Source organism: Adiantum capillus-veneris, chromosome 14 (genome assembly GCF_014529385.1).
Source record: "Adiantum capillus-veneris isolate H3 chromosome 14, ASM1452938v2, whole genome shotgun sequence".
Taxonomy (NCBI): domain Eukaryota; kingdom Viridiplantae; phylum Streptophyta; class Polypodiopsida; order Polypodiales; family Pteridaceae; genus Adiantum; species Adiantum capillus-veneris.
In genome coordinates, this window is record NC_140944.1 from 136,555,611 (window position 1) to 136,576,472 (window position 20,862).

At 45.0% G+C, this 20,862-nt stretch overlaps 2 protein-coding genes across 4 annotated transcripts in view; one reads left to right on the top strand and one right to left on the bottom strand.

Moving 5' to 3' along the window:
- Positions 1–3,122: 3,122 nt before the first annotated feature.
- LOC147443202 (uncharacterized) lies at positions 3,123–3,955 on the bottom strand. The gene has a single exon (XM_086529487.1). It carries the CDS (start codon positions 3,843–3,845, stop codon positions 3,123–3,125), a length of 723 nt encoding a protein of 240 aa, XP_086385613.1. The 5' UTR covers positions 3,846–3,955.
- A 3,496-nt stretch (positions 3,956–7,451) lies between these two features.
- The window catches only part of LOC147443203 (serine/threonine-protein kinase VIK-like), a 74,637-nt gene continuing 61,226 nt past the window's right edge, over positions 7,452–20,862 (top strand). Inside the window, exon 1 of one of the 3 annotated variants that reach the window (XM_086529106.1) lies at positions 7,452–8,081. In XM_086529106.1, the coding sequence (XP_086385232.1) occupies positions 7,779–8,081 (303 nt within the window). In that variant the 5' untranslated portion in view covers positions 7,452–7,778. The remainder of the gene's footprint in view (positions 8,082–20,862) is intronic. The other 2 variants (XM_086529105.1, XM_086529107.1) reach the window with 2 other exon arrangements.

The following is a 20,862-nucleotide window of genomic DNA, read 5'->3' on the forward strand; positions in this document are numbered from 1 at the left end:
CCACCCCTAAACAATGTCACATATTACATTGACTACATATCTCCTTAAAGACTACGAAGGACACCCATCTATTCTTAGCAATAAAAGGACTACATATAAATGCTACAAATTCAATGTGTGTGTGTGTGTGTGTGTGTGTGTGTGTGTGTGAGAGAGAGAGAGAGAGAGAGAGAGAGAGAGAGAGAGAGAGAGAGAGTTGTTGGGGGCTACTCAAAGACAGAGTAGCGTCATCTTGTTTTCGGCTCGACATGCCTAACGACCTCATCTCCCCACTACTCCCCGCCATTCCACCATGGAGGCCACCACCACGTTCAAGCCCTTGAAATAAGTGTCCATGTATACATCCATCACCTTCGAAACACTGACTCCAGGTCAACTCCACTGGCCAGCTCTCACCACAACAACCCTCGAATCAATTGTGCACTATTTAAGTCAGCTAGATTGTGCTTATTAACTACCTAATTACAAAGCTTATCAACTACTGTCGAACATGCTTATTAACTACCAAATTCCACGTATGTAGTTATCTAGGATCGTGTCCAAGTCATGGTCTGCAACTCCTTGTCGGGTACATCAACTATGTAATTTGGGCTAATGGCTATGGAGAGTATGGGTGGGGTTAAGGGCCTAGAGGGTAGAGTTTACAAAAAACATGAGCTAGTGTTGAATAGGGCCACGAAGGCAACGAAGAGTACGCAACCAGGGCCAATGGCTACAGAGAGCAGGGGCGGGGTAGCGACCTAGAGGGCCGAGGGTACAAAAGCAGAGCTTGGTGTTGAATAGGGCCATAAAGGCAACAAAGAGCTCGGCACATAGGGGAGAGAGGGAGTCAAGAAGTAGCCATTGCCAACCCATGACTTGGAGAAGCTAATTGGAGAAGCAACCGAGGTCGGAGAGCTCGTGACTCTCATCCTTATCCTTTTTTTGCACAACGCTCTTGACTCTTGGAAGTCGACCTCGCCAAAATTTGTGATCTCGCTTTGTTTTGCTCTAGAAGGTGCCGGATCTTGCATTCATCAACATGTGTAAAGGTCAATCTCTTTGTCGTTATATTATCTATACTAATTATACTAGTAAATCAAGGGGGGATTCTGGTCCCCTCATAGGCCACGTGGCGCTAGCAAATTTCTCCAACGAGTGTGGCTTTCAGCCCAACATCACAGGTGATGCTCAACGTCGAGATGCGCAAAGAGAGAGAGAGAGAGAGAGGCCCCCGACCAGCCTAGTAGTATCTATACTCTATACTATATATAATGCAACTTAAAATTTTTAAGAAAAGAGAGAGCCTCCACGTGTCGCACTCCGATACATTTCAAAGAAAATCTTAAAAAACATTTCATTTGAAATGCAAAAAGTGAAAGGTAAGGACTTAAATCATAGAACATGAAAAGACTTTTTGACTTTTTTGAATGTTAGCAATGTGAACTCAAAAGACCAGAACTCAATTTAAGGAATGTGCAGTCAAAAAATTAATACTCTAGACCTCCACTTGTCACTCTTTGTTTCACTTCAATGAAACCTTACAAAATATCTCATTCTATGAAGTTTGAAATTTGTGCACCTTTTTAACATTCAACCTTTCAACTGGCAAGTTTTTTTTATAAAAAGAGGGTTGACTCTACTTCTATTCCTTTTCTTTATGGAGCTTGAAAATTTCTTAAGCAAGGAGACTTACCACTTGTCAATGTATGCAAATTTCCACTCTAACGTGTGTGCATGCAAAATCGTTGTCATTGTCCCTCACTTGCCCCTGGGCGAATAGTAACCATTTCTCTTTCTTATGCTTGAAGATGATCACCTCAACCTCAACATTTTGCCAGATATTGTACAATCGTGTGCGTGCACATGCATACGTATGAGAGAGAGAGAGAGAGAGAGAGAGATTCCTTCAATCGCTTCCTTGGGAGGTTCACTGTTCGGTACCCCCTGTATAATGTGCATTCACGGGGTATTTAAAAAACCCCTCTTTTAATGAATAAAATGACCCCTTATTTTAGGATCTTTTTTTAAAATTGAATATAAAATCCCCTTATTTGAACGTATCTCTATTAAATTTCTTAACGTGTTTTCATTTTAAAACCCCTTTTTTTGAACTCACGTTATACATTAACATGATTACAAAGTGCACCCATCGAGGTCGCTTCTTACCAGAGAGAGAGAGAGAGAGAGAGAGAGAGAGACGCTCCTTGAGTCAGAATGTTGTTGTGGGGTGTGTGTGTGTGTGTGCGCGCACACACACACACACACATGAAAGAGAGAGATTTCAGATTTTCATCGTTCACTCAGCCAAAACACTCAGACCCATGTGTGTGTGTGTGTGTGTGTGTGAGAGAGAGAGAGAGAGAGAGAGAGAGAGAGACGTTTTCTAAGCCAGAACGTGCCAATGGAGAGGGAGAGATAATTGTACACTACTTAGCTAAGAAAGAGCTACCAAATACATGAGAGAGAGAGAGAGAGAGAGAGAGAGAGAGAGAGAGAGAGAGAGCTATCGCCAGACACAAAAGGAGCTTCTCATTCACAATAGAGATTGAAGGACACATCCAAAAATGCTTTTGGGTAAGTTGTTGGCCTCTACACACACACACACACACACACACACACACAGAAGAGATGCTAACAGCCATCCATGATCGAGTCTCCGAAAGATAAGCTATTAGATTTCACATTTTTCACCATTCGCTCAGCCAAAACACTCAGACCCATGTGTGTGTGTGTGTGTGTGAAGAGAGAGAGAGAGAGAGAGAGAGAGAGAGAGAGAGAGAGAGAGAGAGAGAGAGAGAGAGAGAGAGAGAGAGAGACTTTTTGTAAGCCAGAACGTTGCCAATGGAGAGGGAGAGATAATTGTACACTACCTAGCTGAGAAAGGGCTACCAAATACATATGAGAGAGATAGATAGATAGATAGATAGAGAGAGAGAGAGAGAGAGAGAGAGAGAGAGAGAGAGAGAGAGAGAGAGAGATAGATAGCATTATCGTCCACGGAGGTCATATATGACCCATTGGACCGGAGAAAAAAAACATTACAACGCAGCCTTTTAAGTGAGGGCATTGGATACATATCAGTTATGGACTGAGGGTCCGTCAACAGGGTAGAAGATAAGAAAAGAAAAGGAAAACAAGACTTAAACTTGAGTAGGGTTGGATGAGGGGAGAACCCCTTTGGGAGTTTGAAACTCTTGAATGATGGCCTTCCCCCCGCGGTAGACTGCCCATTTGCCTTGCTTTCGGGCTTCTCCGACCTTCTTGAGTTCGCACTTTTTAACCTTGAGTTGATTCATGGTCAGCTCCTCAGCAATCCAAACCTTTGTTCCTTTGAGGAGGTAAGATTGGCGCAATAGCCTCACTCGCTCCTCTTTGTCCTTAAAAGTGAGAAGGCAGTGCTCCGGTGATACTTTCCTGTGTGTGTCGTTAATCCAAGAAATGTCTTCTGGCTTGATGGCGATGGGCTGAATAATATCGTTGAGCTTGATGATTGCTTCTTCAAGCGTGTCCTCGGTAGTGCACCATGGTGAGGGAAGCCCACCTATTCGGATCTTAAGGGCATTCTCTTCCTGGAGTTTCTGCTCGTGAAGCTCCATCGTCACACAAGTTTGTACTTTTGCCAAAGCCACAGACTTAGCATTGGTGACTTTCACCTCAACTTCTCTTACTTTGTCTGTGGCAAGATCGACCATGGAGTCGAAGCGCGCCTCAAGCTTACCGAGGCGAGCCTTGAGATCCCGATTCTCTTCCATAAGCTGGTCAAGGGCTCTTTGAAGCTGTCCAATCCGGTCGGTCTTGCTCGGTGCTGCCACAACGGCTGCAAAACTGGGTCGGCTCCTCATGGTGACCTTTGGTGTATTCATGGTAAAAAATCGGGCTGTGATGGCTGCTGCTCACTTTGTCCCAAAGTGCACAGAGATTTATCTGGGTTTGATTTGAAGCCCTTAGCTTTTAGGGGGGCGGGGGCTCTTTAGGTTCAGAGTGGCGAGAGAAAGAGAGAGAGAGGGAGAGAGGAGGAGTCTCCTCTGTCGGCTCGGGTGCCACCACCTGCAGCAGCAACTCCAACAGCTTCAGTAGCCCCTCGTCGTCCCCAGCAGAGGGAGGCTCGCCTTCACCATCGTTAGGCTTCTCGAGTCTCCGTTGCTGGTGTCGTCTCGGCTCTGCACGCTGTCACAACAGCAGGTCACGAGGATGCCGCAGGTTAGCTTGGAGGGGGCGGGGCTATGGCTTCATACCTCCCCATAGGGCAGCCCCTCGCCCAGGGGGAGGCTGGGGGACAGAGGACGGTGGCAGTGGCAACCTGCACTAGAGTTAGGGTTAGAGAGAGAGAGAGAGAGAGAGAGAGAGAGAGAGAGAGAGAGAGAGAGAGAGAGAGAGAGAGAGAGACGTTTTCTAAGCCAGAACGCTGCCAATGGAGAGGGAGAGATAATTGTACACTACCTAGCTGAGAAAGGGCTACCAAATACATATGAGAGAGATAGATAGATAGAGAGAGAGAGAGAGAGAGAGAGAGAGAGAGAGAGAGAGAGAGAGAGAGAGAGAGAGAGGAGATGCTAACAACCATCCATGGTCAAGTGTCCGAAAGATAAGGTATCATAGCTTGTGAGTGTGAGCCTTGCCAAAACCCGTTGACCAATTTTGCATGGGCGGAGTCAGACTCCTACTCAGAATTTTCTTTGTTTCACAGTGGTCTGTGGCTCCATGCTGCCTCACAACATTCGTTACCCCAAAAAACAATATTGTTTTAAATTATGAAGAAGATTGTGTTCTTCTTGAGGTTGATACCACTTCTATTCCTTCTTTTATGGAGCTAGAGAATTTCTAAAGTGATGAGCACTTCCAAGTTTTTCTCTAGACTACAACCTGGAGGAGCTCAGCAAAGGAGGACATTGTGGGCAATTTAGCAACAATGCAAGTGCACCCATGTGTGTGTGTGCGTGCGCGCGTCTGTGCGTGAGAGAGAGAGAGAGAGAGAGAGAGAGAGAGAGAGAGAGAGAGAGAGAGAGAGAGAGAGAGAGAGAGGCTTATGGCACTTGTGGTTAGGAAGAGACATTGAGGGCCCTGTTCACTTTATTGAGGGCTCGGGAAACATTTTTTTGGACCTAGCTTTGGAACCTTTTCACATGCATATGAGCAAGCTAATACCAAATTTGAGAGGGATAATCACACTAAAAATATCATATTATAACTAAAAATTCCATAATTTGAACCGGCTTGAGAGCCTTCTTGCCCAAATTTGAGCCGACCAGTTTTCATTTTGAATAGGCTTTGGATAAAGCGAACCTATCTTTTCCCGAGCTCGGGATTGTTTGTGTGTGTGTGTGTGAGAGAGAGAGAGAGAGAGAGAGAGAGAGAGAGAAGAAAAGAGAAGAAAAGTTTTCAATGTCGTAAAATCAATTTCAATAGACCTCAAAGATCTTTTTGGCAAGTTTGAAGTAAGAGAAACAATCTACCACACTTGGGTGATAAGAGAGAGAAGAGAAGAACAATAATGCCCATAAGAGAGAGAGAGAGAGAGAGAGAGAGAGAGAGGAAGAAGAAGAGAAGGTGAGTATTCACGTGGTAGAAACACAACACACACACACACACACACACACACACACACACACACAAAGGAGGAGAAGAAGAAGAAAAAGAAGGTAAGTTTTCATGTTGTAGAAACAATCCCCCCCCCCCCCCCCCCCCCAAAAAAAAACAAACACACACACACACACATAGAGAGAGAGAGAGAGAGAGAGAGAGAGAGAGAGAGGAACAAGAAGATAAGTTTGAATATAGTAGGAACAATCCAGAGGACCTCAAACATCTATTCCATGAGTCTTAAACTCAAGATTTGGTATTTAGTAGGGAAATTGAGGAAGAGAAAAGACAACTTTTAACTTAATTGAAACGAAGCCACAAAACCTTAAATATCTATCTAGCAAGTCATGAACTTTAAAACTTTTACCATAACATAGATTTTTTGGCCCTGAGAAGGAGGTGTTTGCATAGTTCCATGGCCATTTCATGAGCTTAAATATCAACATATTTATGTAGATAGACATGAGTTACAAGAGTGTATCCAATAGCTCGTAGGTTTGTCTTAATTTCCTTGCCGTATTGGTGTTATTGTATACATTAATGCAACATCGATTGTATAGTTTGATATTAAATGATGGGATTAGAATGAAAGCATCGACACTTTTACAAATAGAAGTAGAGGAGAGCTTTGTGAGATTAATAGCCATGTTCTTTTTTAACTGCAGCAACATGCGGGTCACATACCTTACTTGGTCTATCTTACATCCATTAATTAATTTTGTATCGAGATTCTAAGCATCTGCCAAATCTCGAAGGAAAAGGGCTCGTAGCCCCCGTTCATGTGTGCACCCCGTCCCCCAATCTCCCTCTCTGTACTCGTGAGGAGACCACTTGCAGACCAAGACAGTTTCTCACGATTCTAATCTGTGTGCATCCAGGACACCTATAGACTCCATCGCCTCTGATTGCTGCTACTTGCCTCGTGTTATCGCTGCTTTGCTTCTTTGCCATCAGCATAGTCTATCAACGCCACCCCCAGAGTCCACCGCCTCGGACTCTCCTACCCGACCGTTCGCTACCCCGTCTCCACCAAGCTCTTGCTTGTCATTGTTGCGTCGTGGTCGCTCTCTGTTCATTGTAGCTGACACTCGACTTCTCTCTCTCTCTCTCTCTCTCTCTCCCTCTCTCTCTCACCCCTGCAATTTCTTCACCTTAATGCTTCTGGCAACCGCAAGATTGCTTCATGCAGACAAACAAGAGGGGCTAATCCACAGGCCCTGCCTTGTAAACAGACAAGAGGGAGAGAGAGCAATGTCATTGTTGCGACTGTGGCTTACCTGTTTGCACACAAAATTGCCATGCAAAGTGTCGGCATGAAGACTACACCCATCCCAGCTCGTTGACAATGCAGATGATCGCCAGAGACAAACGTATTGATTTATGCCTCAGATTCCAAGGAATGTGAGAATCTAGAGGTAAAATCGCCCACTCCTCATTGTTCTGCAAACCGAGCCTCCCTCGGCTCTGTGCTCTGTTTTCCCCATTTGTGCCCTCTAATCCCTACTTTGATCTCTCTGAGCAGCCTGATCATTGGTGCAGAGACAGAGAGAGAGAGAGAGAGAGAGAGAGAGAGAGAGAGAGAGAGAGAACGCCTTGGCTTCGCCCGTGCAATATTGCCTTGCGCACGCATGCCTCCCTGCCCACGCGACACTTGTCCCTCTCCACTCTTTTCCTTTCATTTCCATTAATTTATGAGCATCTTCTATGATTCTCACTAAAAGAAATGCAAAAAAAATTGTGGGGACATACTAAGGTAAATATTATAGTATAGATGCTCAAAATGGGATACGATAGGCTAGACATCCTATTCAAAAACGGTAGCATTTGGGAAGACAAGTCGATACCCACAAAGTGGGTGTAGAGAGAGACCTTTAGTATTTGGGTGCATTATAAAAATGTTGGTCGCGTCAATCTGATGCAGCAGTAGTCAGTCAGCACAATAAATGAGGAAAGGCGCACCGTGCATGGCAACTTGCAAGTCGTCCTGACTCCTTCCTGCTTTGCTCTCCAAGAGCAAGAATCCTCCAGGCTCCCTCTTCTTCTCTTCCGCGGGCAGATTTGTGAAATTTGTGAAGGACCCAGCAGCACGTCAGGGAGTGGCGCATCTTGACAACAATCTTTTCCTGACACTGAAACAGGAAGAAATTTTCGCATCTCGCTGTTCATGTGTGTGAATTAGGGGAAGAAAGAGAGAGAGTGAGAGTTAGAGAGTGTATATGGCCGAATCCTGGCCGAGATCGCCCACTTCAGCCATTGGATCACCTTCTCCAAAATCCCCTTCGACGCCACCAGACTCCCATCGGATTGCTCGAACATCTCAGCTTTTCTGGCACACACGTAATGATGATGAGGCTGCTGTGGAGCGATTGCTGCAGGAGGATCCCTCACTTGTCTCAGCATATGATTACGATCATCGCACTGCCCTCCATGTCGCTGCCTTTTTCAACCGTCTCAGAGTTGCCGAAATTCTCATCCGCTACAAAGCTCCTGTAAATGCTACAGATCGCTGGGGCAATTCGGTTAGCTCTCTCTCTCTCTCTCTCTCTCTCTCTCTCTCTCTCTCTCTCTGCATCTTTTATGTTTCTTGTAGAAGCTATTGTGTATCATGCTATGATCTCTCTCTCTCTCTCTCTCTCTCTCTCTCTCTCTCTCTCTCTCTCACACACACACACACACACACACACACACACACACACACACACACACACACACACACACACACAGCTGGTTGATGGCTTATGCTGTATTTAAAATAGCGAATCCATTCTGCATTTCCTTTGTCGGTCATAATTGCTAGCGTCTTGACATGCAAGGCTTGCATCTTTGTGCTCTTTTCCTTTCCCCGGCTTACTGGCTTGAAACAAGCTTGGCCCTATGAAGGTCGATGGTGAACAAGATGACAACGTTTTTCAACGCAAACATTGATACCAAATTTGATGTTTTCTTGCAAGCAATGTCCTGAATTTGTAGTAATGTATTCAACAATAGAGCTTTAAATTTAGAAGCACATAGCACAATTTTTAGAAGGTTGCAAGCTCGGCCATTCTCTATTTTGAAGATCATGAGAAGTGCCCGCTTTTATTTTCAAGAGCATCATAAATTTACTAGATAGGACTTTGGCTAAGGTGTCCAATCTTGCAGAGCTATGTCTTTTCTAGTTATAAAGCATAGTAATTGGCAAGCTTGCTTAGAGATGATTCATGAGGTACTATTTTAGGTCCAACGAGCAGGTTCAATGCTAAACACTAAAATATCTTCATTCTCTTTCTAGAAGTCTAACGAAGGTGCAACAAGAAAGATGAAGTGGATGACGATCAAGTCTACAACTGCGAGCAGCACAAGTCCTCTTGATTTAGGGCAGCCATTGGATCTCGGATCCACCGCGAGAATCTACTTCAAATCAACGCCCAACCGTGGACAACCCTCCGTAGCAATAATGCACATCTGCAAGGGAACAACATTTCAAAATACTGGTAGCAAGGGGGGGGAGAGAGCGTCAAAGTTGATGATGCGGAAGCGTAGAGACCAAGGGGAGAGAGAGAGAGAGAGAGAGAGAGAGAGAGAGAGAGAGTCTCCCGAACCAATCAACCTTGGCAATGAATAACTGAATGTGTACACAATGGAGGCAAGGCGTTGCTTATATAGCAATCCCAGTAAATTGCCCTACTCAAGACTTTGGCAAATAAGTAAAATAAATACCTAAAAGCCAAACTAAATAATGGGATCACATTGGGCAGTTCACTTGAGATGCCTAAACTTTAACACCCTCTCTGCAGCTCATAGTGGACATCAATAGTGAGACCAAGTCGGTGAAGAAGCTACCATGGACACCCCAACACCGGCCGAGATGGATACACCTTGGTGTTGCTCTCCTCAACTCTGTACCTGAAAGTAATGCCATCTTGAGCATCGGTTGCCTTTGTAGAAACTTGAATCGTAGACCATACTACGTCCAATAATCCCCATTCGTGAACTGTGAACACATCACGTCCAAAATATAAAACTTTAAGATAATGAATTGTTGGAACACATCCTGTCCATAATCTGACCAACAACAATGGATTGGTGCACTCATCCTTGGTGTTTTAGACGTTTGATTGGTTCCTTGCCAGATGCATGTGCATTGAACTCCGACTTACGGGTTCAAACACCAATAACTTGAACTCCAACACAAGGGTCCAAATTTAATTATAGGGAGCATTGCTTGCCCCTCTCTGCCACTCACAAGCCTCTCTCTGGCTGAAGCTAGTGGTGACACCTGTCATTTGACTAGAAATCTGACGTCGAGGCCACTGTGGCTACCGCCATGAATGCCATGCCGATCTCCTCGTTCAAATCTTTATTACCGTTATCTTTGTCCAGCTTGCCTTTAACTTTGTCTTCAAGTGAATTCCTGCTTTTGTCTTTGGCTTCCAACTCCCGAGCCAAACAAAGCGTCGAATTACAATCATGACAAATGTGGTCATACCTCGTGGGTACCAAGGCAGCTAATAGAGTACTGGTACTGTCATCCTTGCCTAACTGATCTTTGGCGTTGTCCTCTACCGAACTCCTCCATTTGCTTTTGACTTCACAAACTCGAGCCAAACAATTTGTCGGGTTCCTTGAAAAGTGTGCCGTTGCATAGGCCACTACATGGATGGTTGCCGATCCGTTATCCATAGCCACTTGTTGCTTTTGATCGTTGTCTTCTCTGGTCCTCGAGCAAGGTAGGGACATATTGAAGTTGTAAGATCTGGTAATCGGGTACCTTCTTGCACTCCAAAAAATGGCCGTACAAACCAAGTGGCAAATGCTCCAAGCCGATTCAATTCCAGCGCAAAGGTAACTCCACACGCAATGGGCTTTGGACAATCTGCTATCCCTCTTTGAAATCCGAAACTTTGTCGCCGATAGCCGCTTCGCACGTTTACCCTGTGGCAGGCCTTGAACAAATCCGAAGCTCCACAATAAACTGTGCATAGCAAGGGCTAAGAGTTCCATCCAAGCTGATGTCAATCCGCTCCACGGCTTATGCCAAACTGCTCTAAAGATTGGGTACAAAACCCTCTCGTAAGTTCCAATTTCTCCGCACCTCCCAAGCCGCTCCAAACTCCAAGCTCCCCACACGCTTCCTTTGCAAATCCTCCTTCCAAACTACCACCTCTTCCAGCCGCTCAAAATACTGCAAGACACACAAAGTGTGTCTCCTCCAAGGCCGTCCACTCCTAGGACTCGCATGCCACCTCTTACTAGCTGGCCCACAGGGGTTTAAAACGTTGGGTCAATTCTGCTGGCGCCGCCAAGGGGTTTGCCTGTCGGCGTTTCAAAACGCAAGGGAGGGGAGGATTTTTGCCGTCAAGGTGGCCGAGTAGTGCGTTTCAAAACGCAGCAGAGAAAGAGTGCCACCGTTGAATGCCTAGCAGCGTTTTAGAACGCAGGCAGGCAAGGGGCCGTCAACAGGGTAGGTTCTGACAACGTTTTAAAACACTATCGCAAGGCAGGGGGGAACACCAAGTGGCGCCAACGCAGGGGCATGAGAGGGAAGCAGTGACAAGCGGGTTCGTCCTTAACGAGCTTTTCTCTAGAGCAGCTCTGTCACGCCAAGGTTCTTCACGCACGAGCTACACCAAGCTCTGATACCACGTCAAAGTCAACGTTGCGGAAGTGTAGAGACCAAGGGGAGTGAGCACGAGAGAGAGAGAGAGAGAGAGAGAGAGAGAGAGAGAGAGAGAGAGAGAGAGAGAGAGAGAGAGAGAGGGATGAGAAAGAAAGCTGCCAACACAAAAAGCTAGAGAGAAAATGCGACCGGGAATCTACAAAGGCTAGAAGAGGAGAGAGCGTGATCCCAAAATGCTGGCCTCAATATTGCGGTAGCCCAATGTGTACAAGAATGGGGGGGGGGGGGGGGGGGGTATATGGACCTAACACATTTACCGGACCCACCCAGAATACTCCACTATCTTATAAAATAGGGGCGCCTTGGTAGGAATGCCACATCATCGGAAAAAGATCCACCGGGCACAAATATGCCACTTGGCTTAATTATGCCACATCATCTAGTTGAAACACAGGTGAAAATTGCAATGTATTGAGAGTGCGATCTCGTGGAAACCTAGGAACAAGGGTCCCGTCTCATGCAAGCCGACTAGATGGGCACATACATGGCTCGTACCCTTGCAAAAGGTACGTCTACCTCAAATATGGTCAGACAACCACAAAAGAGGGTTAGACACAACCACAAAATAGCCCCTACTCTCTAATTTTTTCTTGGGGAAGCCAGTGGCTACGGCTGGATTGAAGATGAAACATTAACAAAGTCTAGCGTATCTTAGCACAAGCGCCGAATACATCCACACATAAAATCCTGCAACTACCCTTTAGGCAATAAAATACACACATACTGAATAATGATTTATAGAGTTTAAGAAAAGCAATACACAACACACCTCTCTCTCATTTTGAATAGTGAACATGCTCACAGACTTTGAGAACACACAGAAACACGCGACAACAGTGGCACAAGACATTGCGTTGTCACAAGATGGGCACCACGTGCCACTAGAAAAGAACAGACTGAATAGACTTTTAGCACTTCAATAACAACTGAACTGAGAGAGAGAAACGACACGCGACATGGAGTGGCGGAATTCCACCCCAGAGAGTATTGGCCAGTACAAGCCGGTACTCTAGACTCTGCACCTTCTCCAGGAAGCATGCCAGAGAATGAGCCCTAGCCTCATATTTAAAGGCCCTTGGCCTGAAAAGCAGTTACAGTAAAAAGCCTTTAAAACTCAAAAGCTTATCGTCCAAAAGCAAAGCCAAAAAGCTGCCAGCGTAAATCACTGAAATCCGTACAGCCTGCCACGTCATCAGCCAACGCAATTTTTGGAAATCTCCCTGTTGCCCTTAGGGTTAGGGTTATGGTTTCTGCAGTTTTAGGGTTAGGGTTTTCAAAATTAGGGTTGGTAGGTTTTAGGATAGGGTTTCTAGAATTAGGGTTTCAGCAGTTAGGTTTTTTGGCAGAAATTACGGTTAGGGTTTCTACTCGAGCAGCCACGTCATCACTTTGTGACAGTTTAGGCCCCTTGGCCACATCTGTAAGTTGGCTCCATTCTTTAGGCTTTGACACGTCAGTAGTTTGTTACAGTTCTTCATAGCTCCTGGGTCACAGAAAACAAGGGCTTTCAAGCCGTTGACTTTTCCATAAGCTCTGCATAATTCATTAAAACTCTCGCTATGTATATCATAAATATCGAGTACTTGTCCAATAGTAGGTCTAGCCCTCTTGGCCGGAGGTGGCCCCAGGGATCTGTTTGACGTGGGAGCAAAAGGTTGCACTGAGGATGTCGAGGCTTGCTCAGGACATGTATTGAACAAATACCTTGTTTGGAAACATTCGAAGCATCAGCCTTCTTGTAACAAGGCGTCTCGTTGACGGTGTGTTAGACGGGGCCGTTGAGGTTGGTTTCACGGGATTCCCGAGAATTTGTTCGTTGTTGCCGGGAGTTCTGGTTAGTGGTCGGAGGTTCTTCTGTGGTAAACTCCAACTTTTCCTTCATGAGCTTGTAGCCGACCGCGGCATGGTCCATAAGCTCTTGCATGGTAGAGACTTGCTTGGAGAGAGAATATTCCTGCAATGGTGATGGTAGTCCAATGGTATAGCGCTCGCACTGGTCCTCCACGGAAATGAACTTAAAGGACACCGGAAGGTACACGTCGAGAAACCTTTGGTTATAGTCGTCCATGGTTTCGGTAGCAAGCATTTTCAAGTTGCCCCACTCTGTCAAAATCCGGACTTCAAACATCGAAGTCATGTAACTACGTGCAAAAACTGTCTTGAAAGCTTACCAGGTCCTTGGAGCATGCGGTTGTGTTGCGATTGAACTCCACCATTGCATAGCATTATCTTTAAGAAATCCCGCTACTCGAGAAATCTTGGATTCTTCTATATAGTTCCCCAAAGCATAGATGTTGTCGAATTTTTGTAGGACCTGCAATGCTTTCTTGCGATATTTCACCTCGGAAAAAGTGAAATTGGACGGTCGTGCTGTTGCCAAATTGGCTTTATCTGACAGAAAAATAATTCTAAATGAATTATTGGATTTATAAGTGAGAGGGTTTTCTCGCTTGAAACACCAAGGAAAAATAATTCTAAATGAATTAAATTTTAAGTGAGAGGGTTTTTCTCACTGGAGACATCCGAGTACAGAATATTCCTAGTACGTCATTCAGAATAATGACGGGAGCACTGTGAAAGGGAATATCTGTAAGGCCACCAAGAACGGGTACTTTTGATGCGTCACATTGGATGGGTGACAGGGAGCATCGGGAAGAAGTATCCGACCATCCGGGAACGGACATCTCTGATGCGTCATAGGATGGGTGACATAGAGCATCGTGAAGGAGATTGTACTGTAAGTTCGGTAGGAAAGGACTAGGTGATGGGTATTCCTGATGCGTCACAAGGTGGGTGACGGGTGCATCGAAAAGGGAATATCCATAGTCGGGAGGAAATTCCGAACTGTGTTAGAATTGTGCACAAGGAAAAAGCAAGCACTTGAATGAAGATGGGTTCAGAGGAAACTTTGAGGAAAAACAGATGCTTTCTGAGAAAGCAGGATTGCTTTCCGGGAAAGCAGATGCTTTCCCGCAAGGAAGTTTATGTTTGCATTGCAATTGTGCGTGTGATTGCATCCAGGGACGCCTGGGAAGTGCTGTGAAAGCATTGTTTTTAACTTATAAGGTTTTATTGAGTTTTTGGGCAGGTTCAGACTATTTTTTAAAATACATCAGCTGCCCATTTAATAAGTGGGCAGCCATCTGATAAATAAGGCAACAGATCAGCCAACGTTTTCTCTCTCTTTTTCGGGTAGAACGGAAAAAAAAAAGAAAAAAGAAAAAAGAAGAAAAAAAAACGGCCGCGATCTCTACGCGAGCAGCTATGCGTGCCTGTGGCTAGGAGCTATAAAAGCATCACATGCCCTCACTTAGAGGGGAGGATCAGTTTTTGCAAGAAGGAGATGCTACTGCAGAGTTCACCCGCAAAGAAGACGTTTGCCGGTGATGTCCATGACTATCCCAAGTGTACCAGATGTCGCCAAGACCCGGTGCGCGAGTTCCCTCGCGAAGAAGTGCCTACGAAGCGTGTTTCCATCGCGACAAGTTACTGTTTTTCTCTGTTTTCAGCCCATAAACGTCGTAGACGGGGTTGATTTACGAGAAGGAACCCGAGAACACACCTCTTTTGTGTGTAGGATTGGAAGAGAGGATTTTCTATGGAGAGATCTCTTCCGGGGAATTGCTTTTCGAGAACGGAGTTGCATTTCGAGCGTCGAGACTTTGAAGGTAACGATTTTCATGTTATGAACTCTTAAGTATTTGTTTGCAGGTGTACTTCCTCTTAGTGAGGGAGTAGGAGCAGAGGAAGGTATGAGCCTTTGCAGGAGAAAAGCGCTCTGAGGAACTAGAGCTAGATCAGCCCAAGGGTTTCGTAACCGAGTTTGGGAAGTAGATCCACGGATCGGAGAGAGGTAGTCTCTCAAGTTGTGATCCGGAAGTTGGGATTCCCAAGTAAGGACTTCGTGTCCGGGAAAGCAGAGTTGTTCTGCGGGAAGAGGACTCTGGAAAGAGAGTTGGAAAAGAGTTGCAGGGATGCCATGCCCTGAGTCTGGAAGGTGAGATCCAGAGGCGAGAACCTTGATTCTCAAGGAATTGGAATAAGGAACGGAAGTTCCTTGGAATAGGGTTTTGCCCTAGGAATTGGAAGCTGAGGCTTCCGGGAACCATCAAGTCTTATTCTAGAACGAACGTGGTAATACGTTCGGTTCAAGTGCTTGTATAGACTTCTCCTGAGTAATAAAGATACTATTACGGGGGGGGACCAACCCATCTTCTGGTCCCCAGTACTGTGTTGATCTTCTCACTCTCTATCTCTCTCTCTCTCTCTATTTATTTCTCTCTATATCCTCTGGCTTCAGTAATAAGTGATAAATCCTATTTATCCGAATGTATTTTATATTGTTATGCGCTCCCGTTTGTGACAGTGGTATCAGAGCATGGTCTCCTCTCTTTCTCTGTAAAGGAGGACGACTCTGCGAAGATACGGGAAGAAGCCATGACAAGCCAAGAGAGAAGTAAGCAGGCGGAACCCTAAGTCTAGCAAGGAAAAGCTCGTAGAGTTGGAATTTTTTATTTTTATTTTTCTCTCTGCAAGAAGTCGACACAAGGCTTGGGATTCTCTGAAAAGGCGAGAAGAGCATGATGCTCAAGAACCTAGAGAATCCAAGGAGCGGAATGCTCGGGATTCTTTAGAATCCAGAAAATATCCATGAACGTCAATCGAGAACTATAGCCATGAAATCCCGTCATTCCGGGAAGGATATGAAGAAGGTCTCTAGACCTAGGAACACTTCCCGTCAAGTTTGATACTTTTGACGGAAGGGAAGATGCCCCGAAAGCTACCGCATTGATTCGACAAGTTTGAAGTTGCCTTTGCAAACGGCAATTTCTGAAAAAGTGTCGAAGATGAGGCATGTGATTAAACACCTCAAGGGGATTGCAAGTACTTGGTGGTATACCAAAGCTCTGCAAGGAACTTACAACAAGACTTGGATTCAGTTCAAGGCTGAATTTTTTGACAAATTTTTTTCCTCTATTCTTTGAAGAAGGCATCCAAGAAGATTGGGATCGGCTTGCCCAATAGGAACACGAGTGAGTCAAAGCAAGTAGTGGTTCACTCTTGCCAAGGTAGCTCCATTCTTGATCCTCTCTGAGGAAGGAAAGATGAACAAATTTAAAGGACTTTTGCCCGAATTTGTAAACCCATCTGCAAGATACTTTGCAGCAGATGGTGGAGTCAGCAATACAAAGCTGAAAGTGTACGCCTTAGTGTACATAGAATCCAATCCCCGTGGTGGGACGGGAAACATTGAACACAGAAAGTTTGGAGTAAGGGAATTAAATCTAACTCCAGAGTTCTTGAATAGAAGACCCTTGAACTTTAAGTGAGAGGGCAGGTTTTTAATCAAAGTTACATCTTTGAGGAAATCATAAAGTGCATTATGCTTGTTTGCTCTTTTGCACGAGGTATGGTTGTGTCTAACCAAGACAATCACTCTCGAGTGTTTATGAGAGTAAGGTTGAGTCAGAACATTGTTTATACGATGAACTGCTTTGCTTAACCATCCGGAAGATCCATGATTGATATGGTATCCGGTAGTTCTCCAAAAAATTACCTGCTATTGCGGGTAGGAAATTATGAAGGAACCATTCTGAGTTTTCAAGCAAAGAAAAGCTTTCATGAAGCTTGAGTACTCTTTAAGCCCACACCCCCTACCCGGTAAGGGAAGATATGGTAGTGCTTTTTGCACAAGTGAATGAACACTCTCTTTACGAGGGAAGGAACAAGCGACGACTACGGCTTGTGCTTGAGGAATCCAAGGATTAAAATCCTAGATTATTTGATGAGCGGGTTTTGCTCTAAGATCGAGCCAAGTGATCGTCAAGTTGAGCTTCTTCGCTCTAAGGATCTTACGAAGGGAAGGTAATTTTCCAGGTTCACCAAAACTCTAACATAGCTTAAGAATTATGTACACCTTTGGGTACATGGATAACACACAAAGATACAGACCTATGCCAAGGTGGGTCATCTACAAGTTGAATTTTTTTTCTGCTAAACGGAATGAGATGAACCAACTTCCTTTTCAGGAACTCGACGGGAGTTTGGTATACTCTCTTGAGCGCCTTTTTATGCGCAAGGATATTCCAACACGAGAATCTCTATTTGAGATGTGTTCGGTAGAAGGATTCTCTACGGAGAAGTGCTTTTACCATTATAGTAGCAACTTTTGGTTGCGGTAGATGTTTCTCCATGAGAAGGTCAAGTAGCATTTACACGCTGCTGGAATAAATTCGAACTATTATGTTCGTAAGAATATAGTTCGCCAACCGTTTCAAAATGGTAAGAATTACATATGGGAGAACATCCCTGAGAATCAAAGAAGGTTTGCTCTATTGTGAACCGGGTTTGAACGTACGTTCAGAAAATGTTATGGCTAGAATCCTATCTGCCTTAGATTTTGCAAATCATCATTGATGCTCGCAAGGTGAATCATTTTTTATGATTTTGTAAGGAAGAGACGCTAATGGGCGTCGGGAAATCACTGCTGGTGGTAATAACTCGCAGGAGGAAAAGATTGGAAGGAAGTGCCGCCGTGCACAAAGAATCTTCGGATTGGAACCGTCCGCCTACGTTGAGCGACGGCCCGAAACAAGAACCTTCTTTAAGGTGATCGCAAACTTTGTTTGTGAAAGAAAGACATCGAGCTTAATGCTCTATGACTTGAGCATTCCCTATGTGGGAGGACACAAGAGGTTTAACACCCTCTGGACTCACAGCGTAGGATTATGCGCAAGGATAGATACCTAGATTGATTTCTAGGAGGATTATTCTTCTCGGGATTGAGAAGGTGGAATTGAGTTAACAGATTCTCGGATGAGGAAACTTCCAATCTGTTGGAAAGACGCGAATGACGAGTTCTTACCCGACTCGTAAGTTTAATGAAAGGTGAAGCATATCCTCGAGGTACCAAAGGAAAGACATGATCCGGTAAGGTAAGTATTGAATTATTGAATTATTGAATTTTTGTTTAATTTCATTTTTAAGTTCTCTACTGAGAAAGGACCAGCTCAACTCACCATTGAGCAAGATTTGGAATTTTTCCGGTTTCTCCCCGGCAGTTCAGTTGGACCTCTACAATTGAGGACAACTGTTTATAAGTGAGAGGGATGTTGCCAAATTGGCTTTATCTGACAGAAAAATAATTCTAAATGAATTATTGGATTTATAAGTGAGAGGGTTTTCTCGCTTGAAACATCAAGGAAAAATAATTCTAAATGAATTAAATTTTAAGTCAGAGGGTTTTTCTCACTGGAGACATCCGCGTACAGAATATTCCTAGTGCGTCATTCAGAATAATGACGGGAGCACTGTGAAAGGGAATATCTGTAAGGCCACCAGGAACGGGTACTTCTGATGCGTCACATCGGATGGGTGACAGGGAGCATCGGGAAGAAGTATCCGACCATCCGGGAACAAGAATCTCTGATGCGTCATAGGATGGGTGACATAGCATCGTGAAGGAGATTGTACTGTAAGTTTGGTAGGAAAGGACTAGGTGATGGGTATTCCTGATGCGTCACAAGGTGGGTGACGGGTGCATCGAAAAGGGAATATCCATAGTCGGGAGGAAATTCCGAACTGTGTTAGAATTGTGCACAAGGAAAAAGCAAGCACTTGAATGAAGATGGGTTCAGAGGAAACTTTGAGGAAAAACAAATGCTTTCTGAGAAAGCGGGATTGCTTTCCGGGAAAGCAGATGCTTTCCCGCGAGGAAGTTTATGTTTGCATTGCAATTGTGCGTGTGATTGCATCCAGGGACGCCTGGAAAGTGCTGTGAAAGCATTGTTTTTAACTTATAAGGTTTTATTGAGTTTTTGGGCAGGTTCAGACTATTTTTTAAAATACATCAGCTGCCCATTTAATAAGTGGGCAACCATCTGATAAATAAGGCAACAGATCAGCCAGCGTTTTCTCTCTCTTTTTCGGGTAGAACGGAAAAAAAAAAGAAAAAAGAAAAAAGAAGAAAAAAAAACGGCCGCGATCTCTACGCGAGCAGCTATGCGTGCCTGTGGCTAGGAGCTATAAAAGCATCACATGCCCTCACTTAGAGGGGAGGATCAGTTTTTGCAAGAAGGAGATGCTACTGCAGAGTTCACCCGCAAAGAAGACGTTTGCCGGTGATGTCCATGACTATCCCAAGTGTACCAGATGTCGCCAAGACCCGGTGCGCGAGTTCCCTCGCGAAGAAGTGCCTACGAAGCGTGTTTCCATCGCGACAAGTTACTGTTTTTCTCTGTTTTCAGCCCATAAACGTCGTAGACGGGGTTGATTTACGAGAAGGAACCCGAGAACACACCTCTTTTGTGTGTAGGATTGGAAGAGAGGATTTTCTATGGAGAGATCTCTTCCGGGGAATTGCTTTTCGAGAACGGAGTTGCATTTCGAGCGTCGAGACTTTGAAGGTAACGATTTTCATGTTATGAACTCTTAAGTATTTGTTTGCAGGTGTACTTCCTCTTAGTGAGGGAGTAGGAGCAGAGGAAGGTATGAGCCTTTGCAGGAGAAAAGCGCTCTGAGGAACTAGAGCTAGATCAGCCCAAGGGTTTCGTAACCGAGTTTGGGAAGTAGATCCACGGATCGGAGAGAGGTAGTCTCTCAAGTTGTGATCCGGAAGTTGGGATTCCCAAGTAAGGACTTCGTGTCCGGGAAAGCAGAGTTGTTCTGCGGGAAGAGGACTCTGGAAAGAGAGTTGGAAAAGAGTTGCAGGGATGCCATGCCCTGAGTCTGGAAGGTGAGATCCAGAGGCGAGAACCTTGATTCTCAAGGAATTGGAATAAGGAACGGAAGTTCCTTGGAATAGGGTTTTGCCCTAGGAATTGGAAGCTGAGGCTTCCGGGAACCATCAAGTCTTATTCTAGAACGAACGTGGTAATACGTTCGGTTCAAGTGCTTGTATAGACTTCTCCTGAGTAATAAAGATACTATTACGGGGGGGGACCAACCCATCTTCTGGTCCCCAGTACTGTGTTGATCTTCTCACTCTCTATCTCTCTCTCTCTCTCTATTTATTTCTCTCTATATCCTCTGGCTTCAGTAATAAGTGATAAATCCTATTTATCCGAATGTATTTTATATTGTTATGCGCTCCCGTTTGTGACACGTGCCGACATCTTTGAAATCTTTGGGTTGGTTAGGCGCATATCCTATAAGGGTATCCATATGGACTCCAACCATTGTAGCCTGGTGGTGGTGGCGGTTGTGGGGGTGGGGGCAATGGCGGTGGCAAAGGCGGTTGCACTGGATCTGGGTCAGATGGCTGCACCATATTCTTGAAAACTCCCCCGATCGGAAAGACGGCTGAGAAGGTTGCCTGTTGGAAGCTCTCGTACTTTCTGATGCCGGCGGAGGAGGTACCACACCTGGGGCATCAGAGGGGGTAACATTTAGTTCAAAAATTGTTGAAAACTTTGCAGCATCGGAAGATTCTGCTAAGGATGCCGCGAAAGAATGTCGTGAAGCTCGTTTAACGGAAACTTCAAATATTCTGCTGAATCCATGAATTCCATCTCTTGGGTTCTTTATGGCTTATGCCCTGTAAGATAGAGCGATGAAGACAAGAGCGCGCCCGATGCGCGATGAAGTAAGGGTGGGAGTGCCTAATAAGTCCGGGGTCAGGACCCGAAGATACTTCAAGTAAA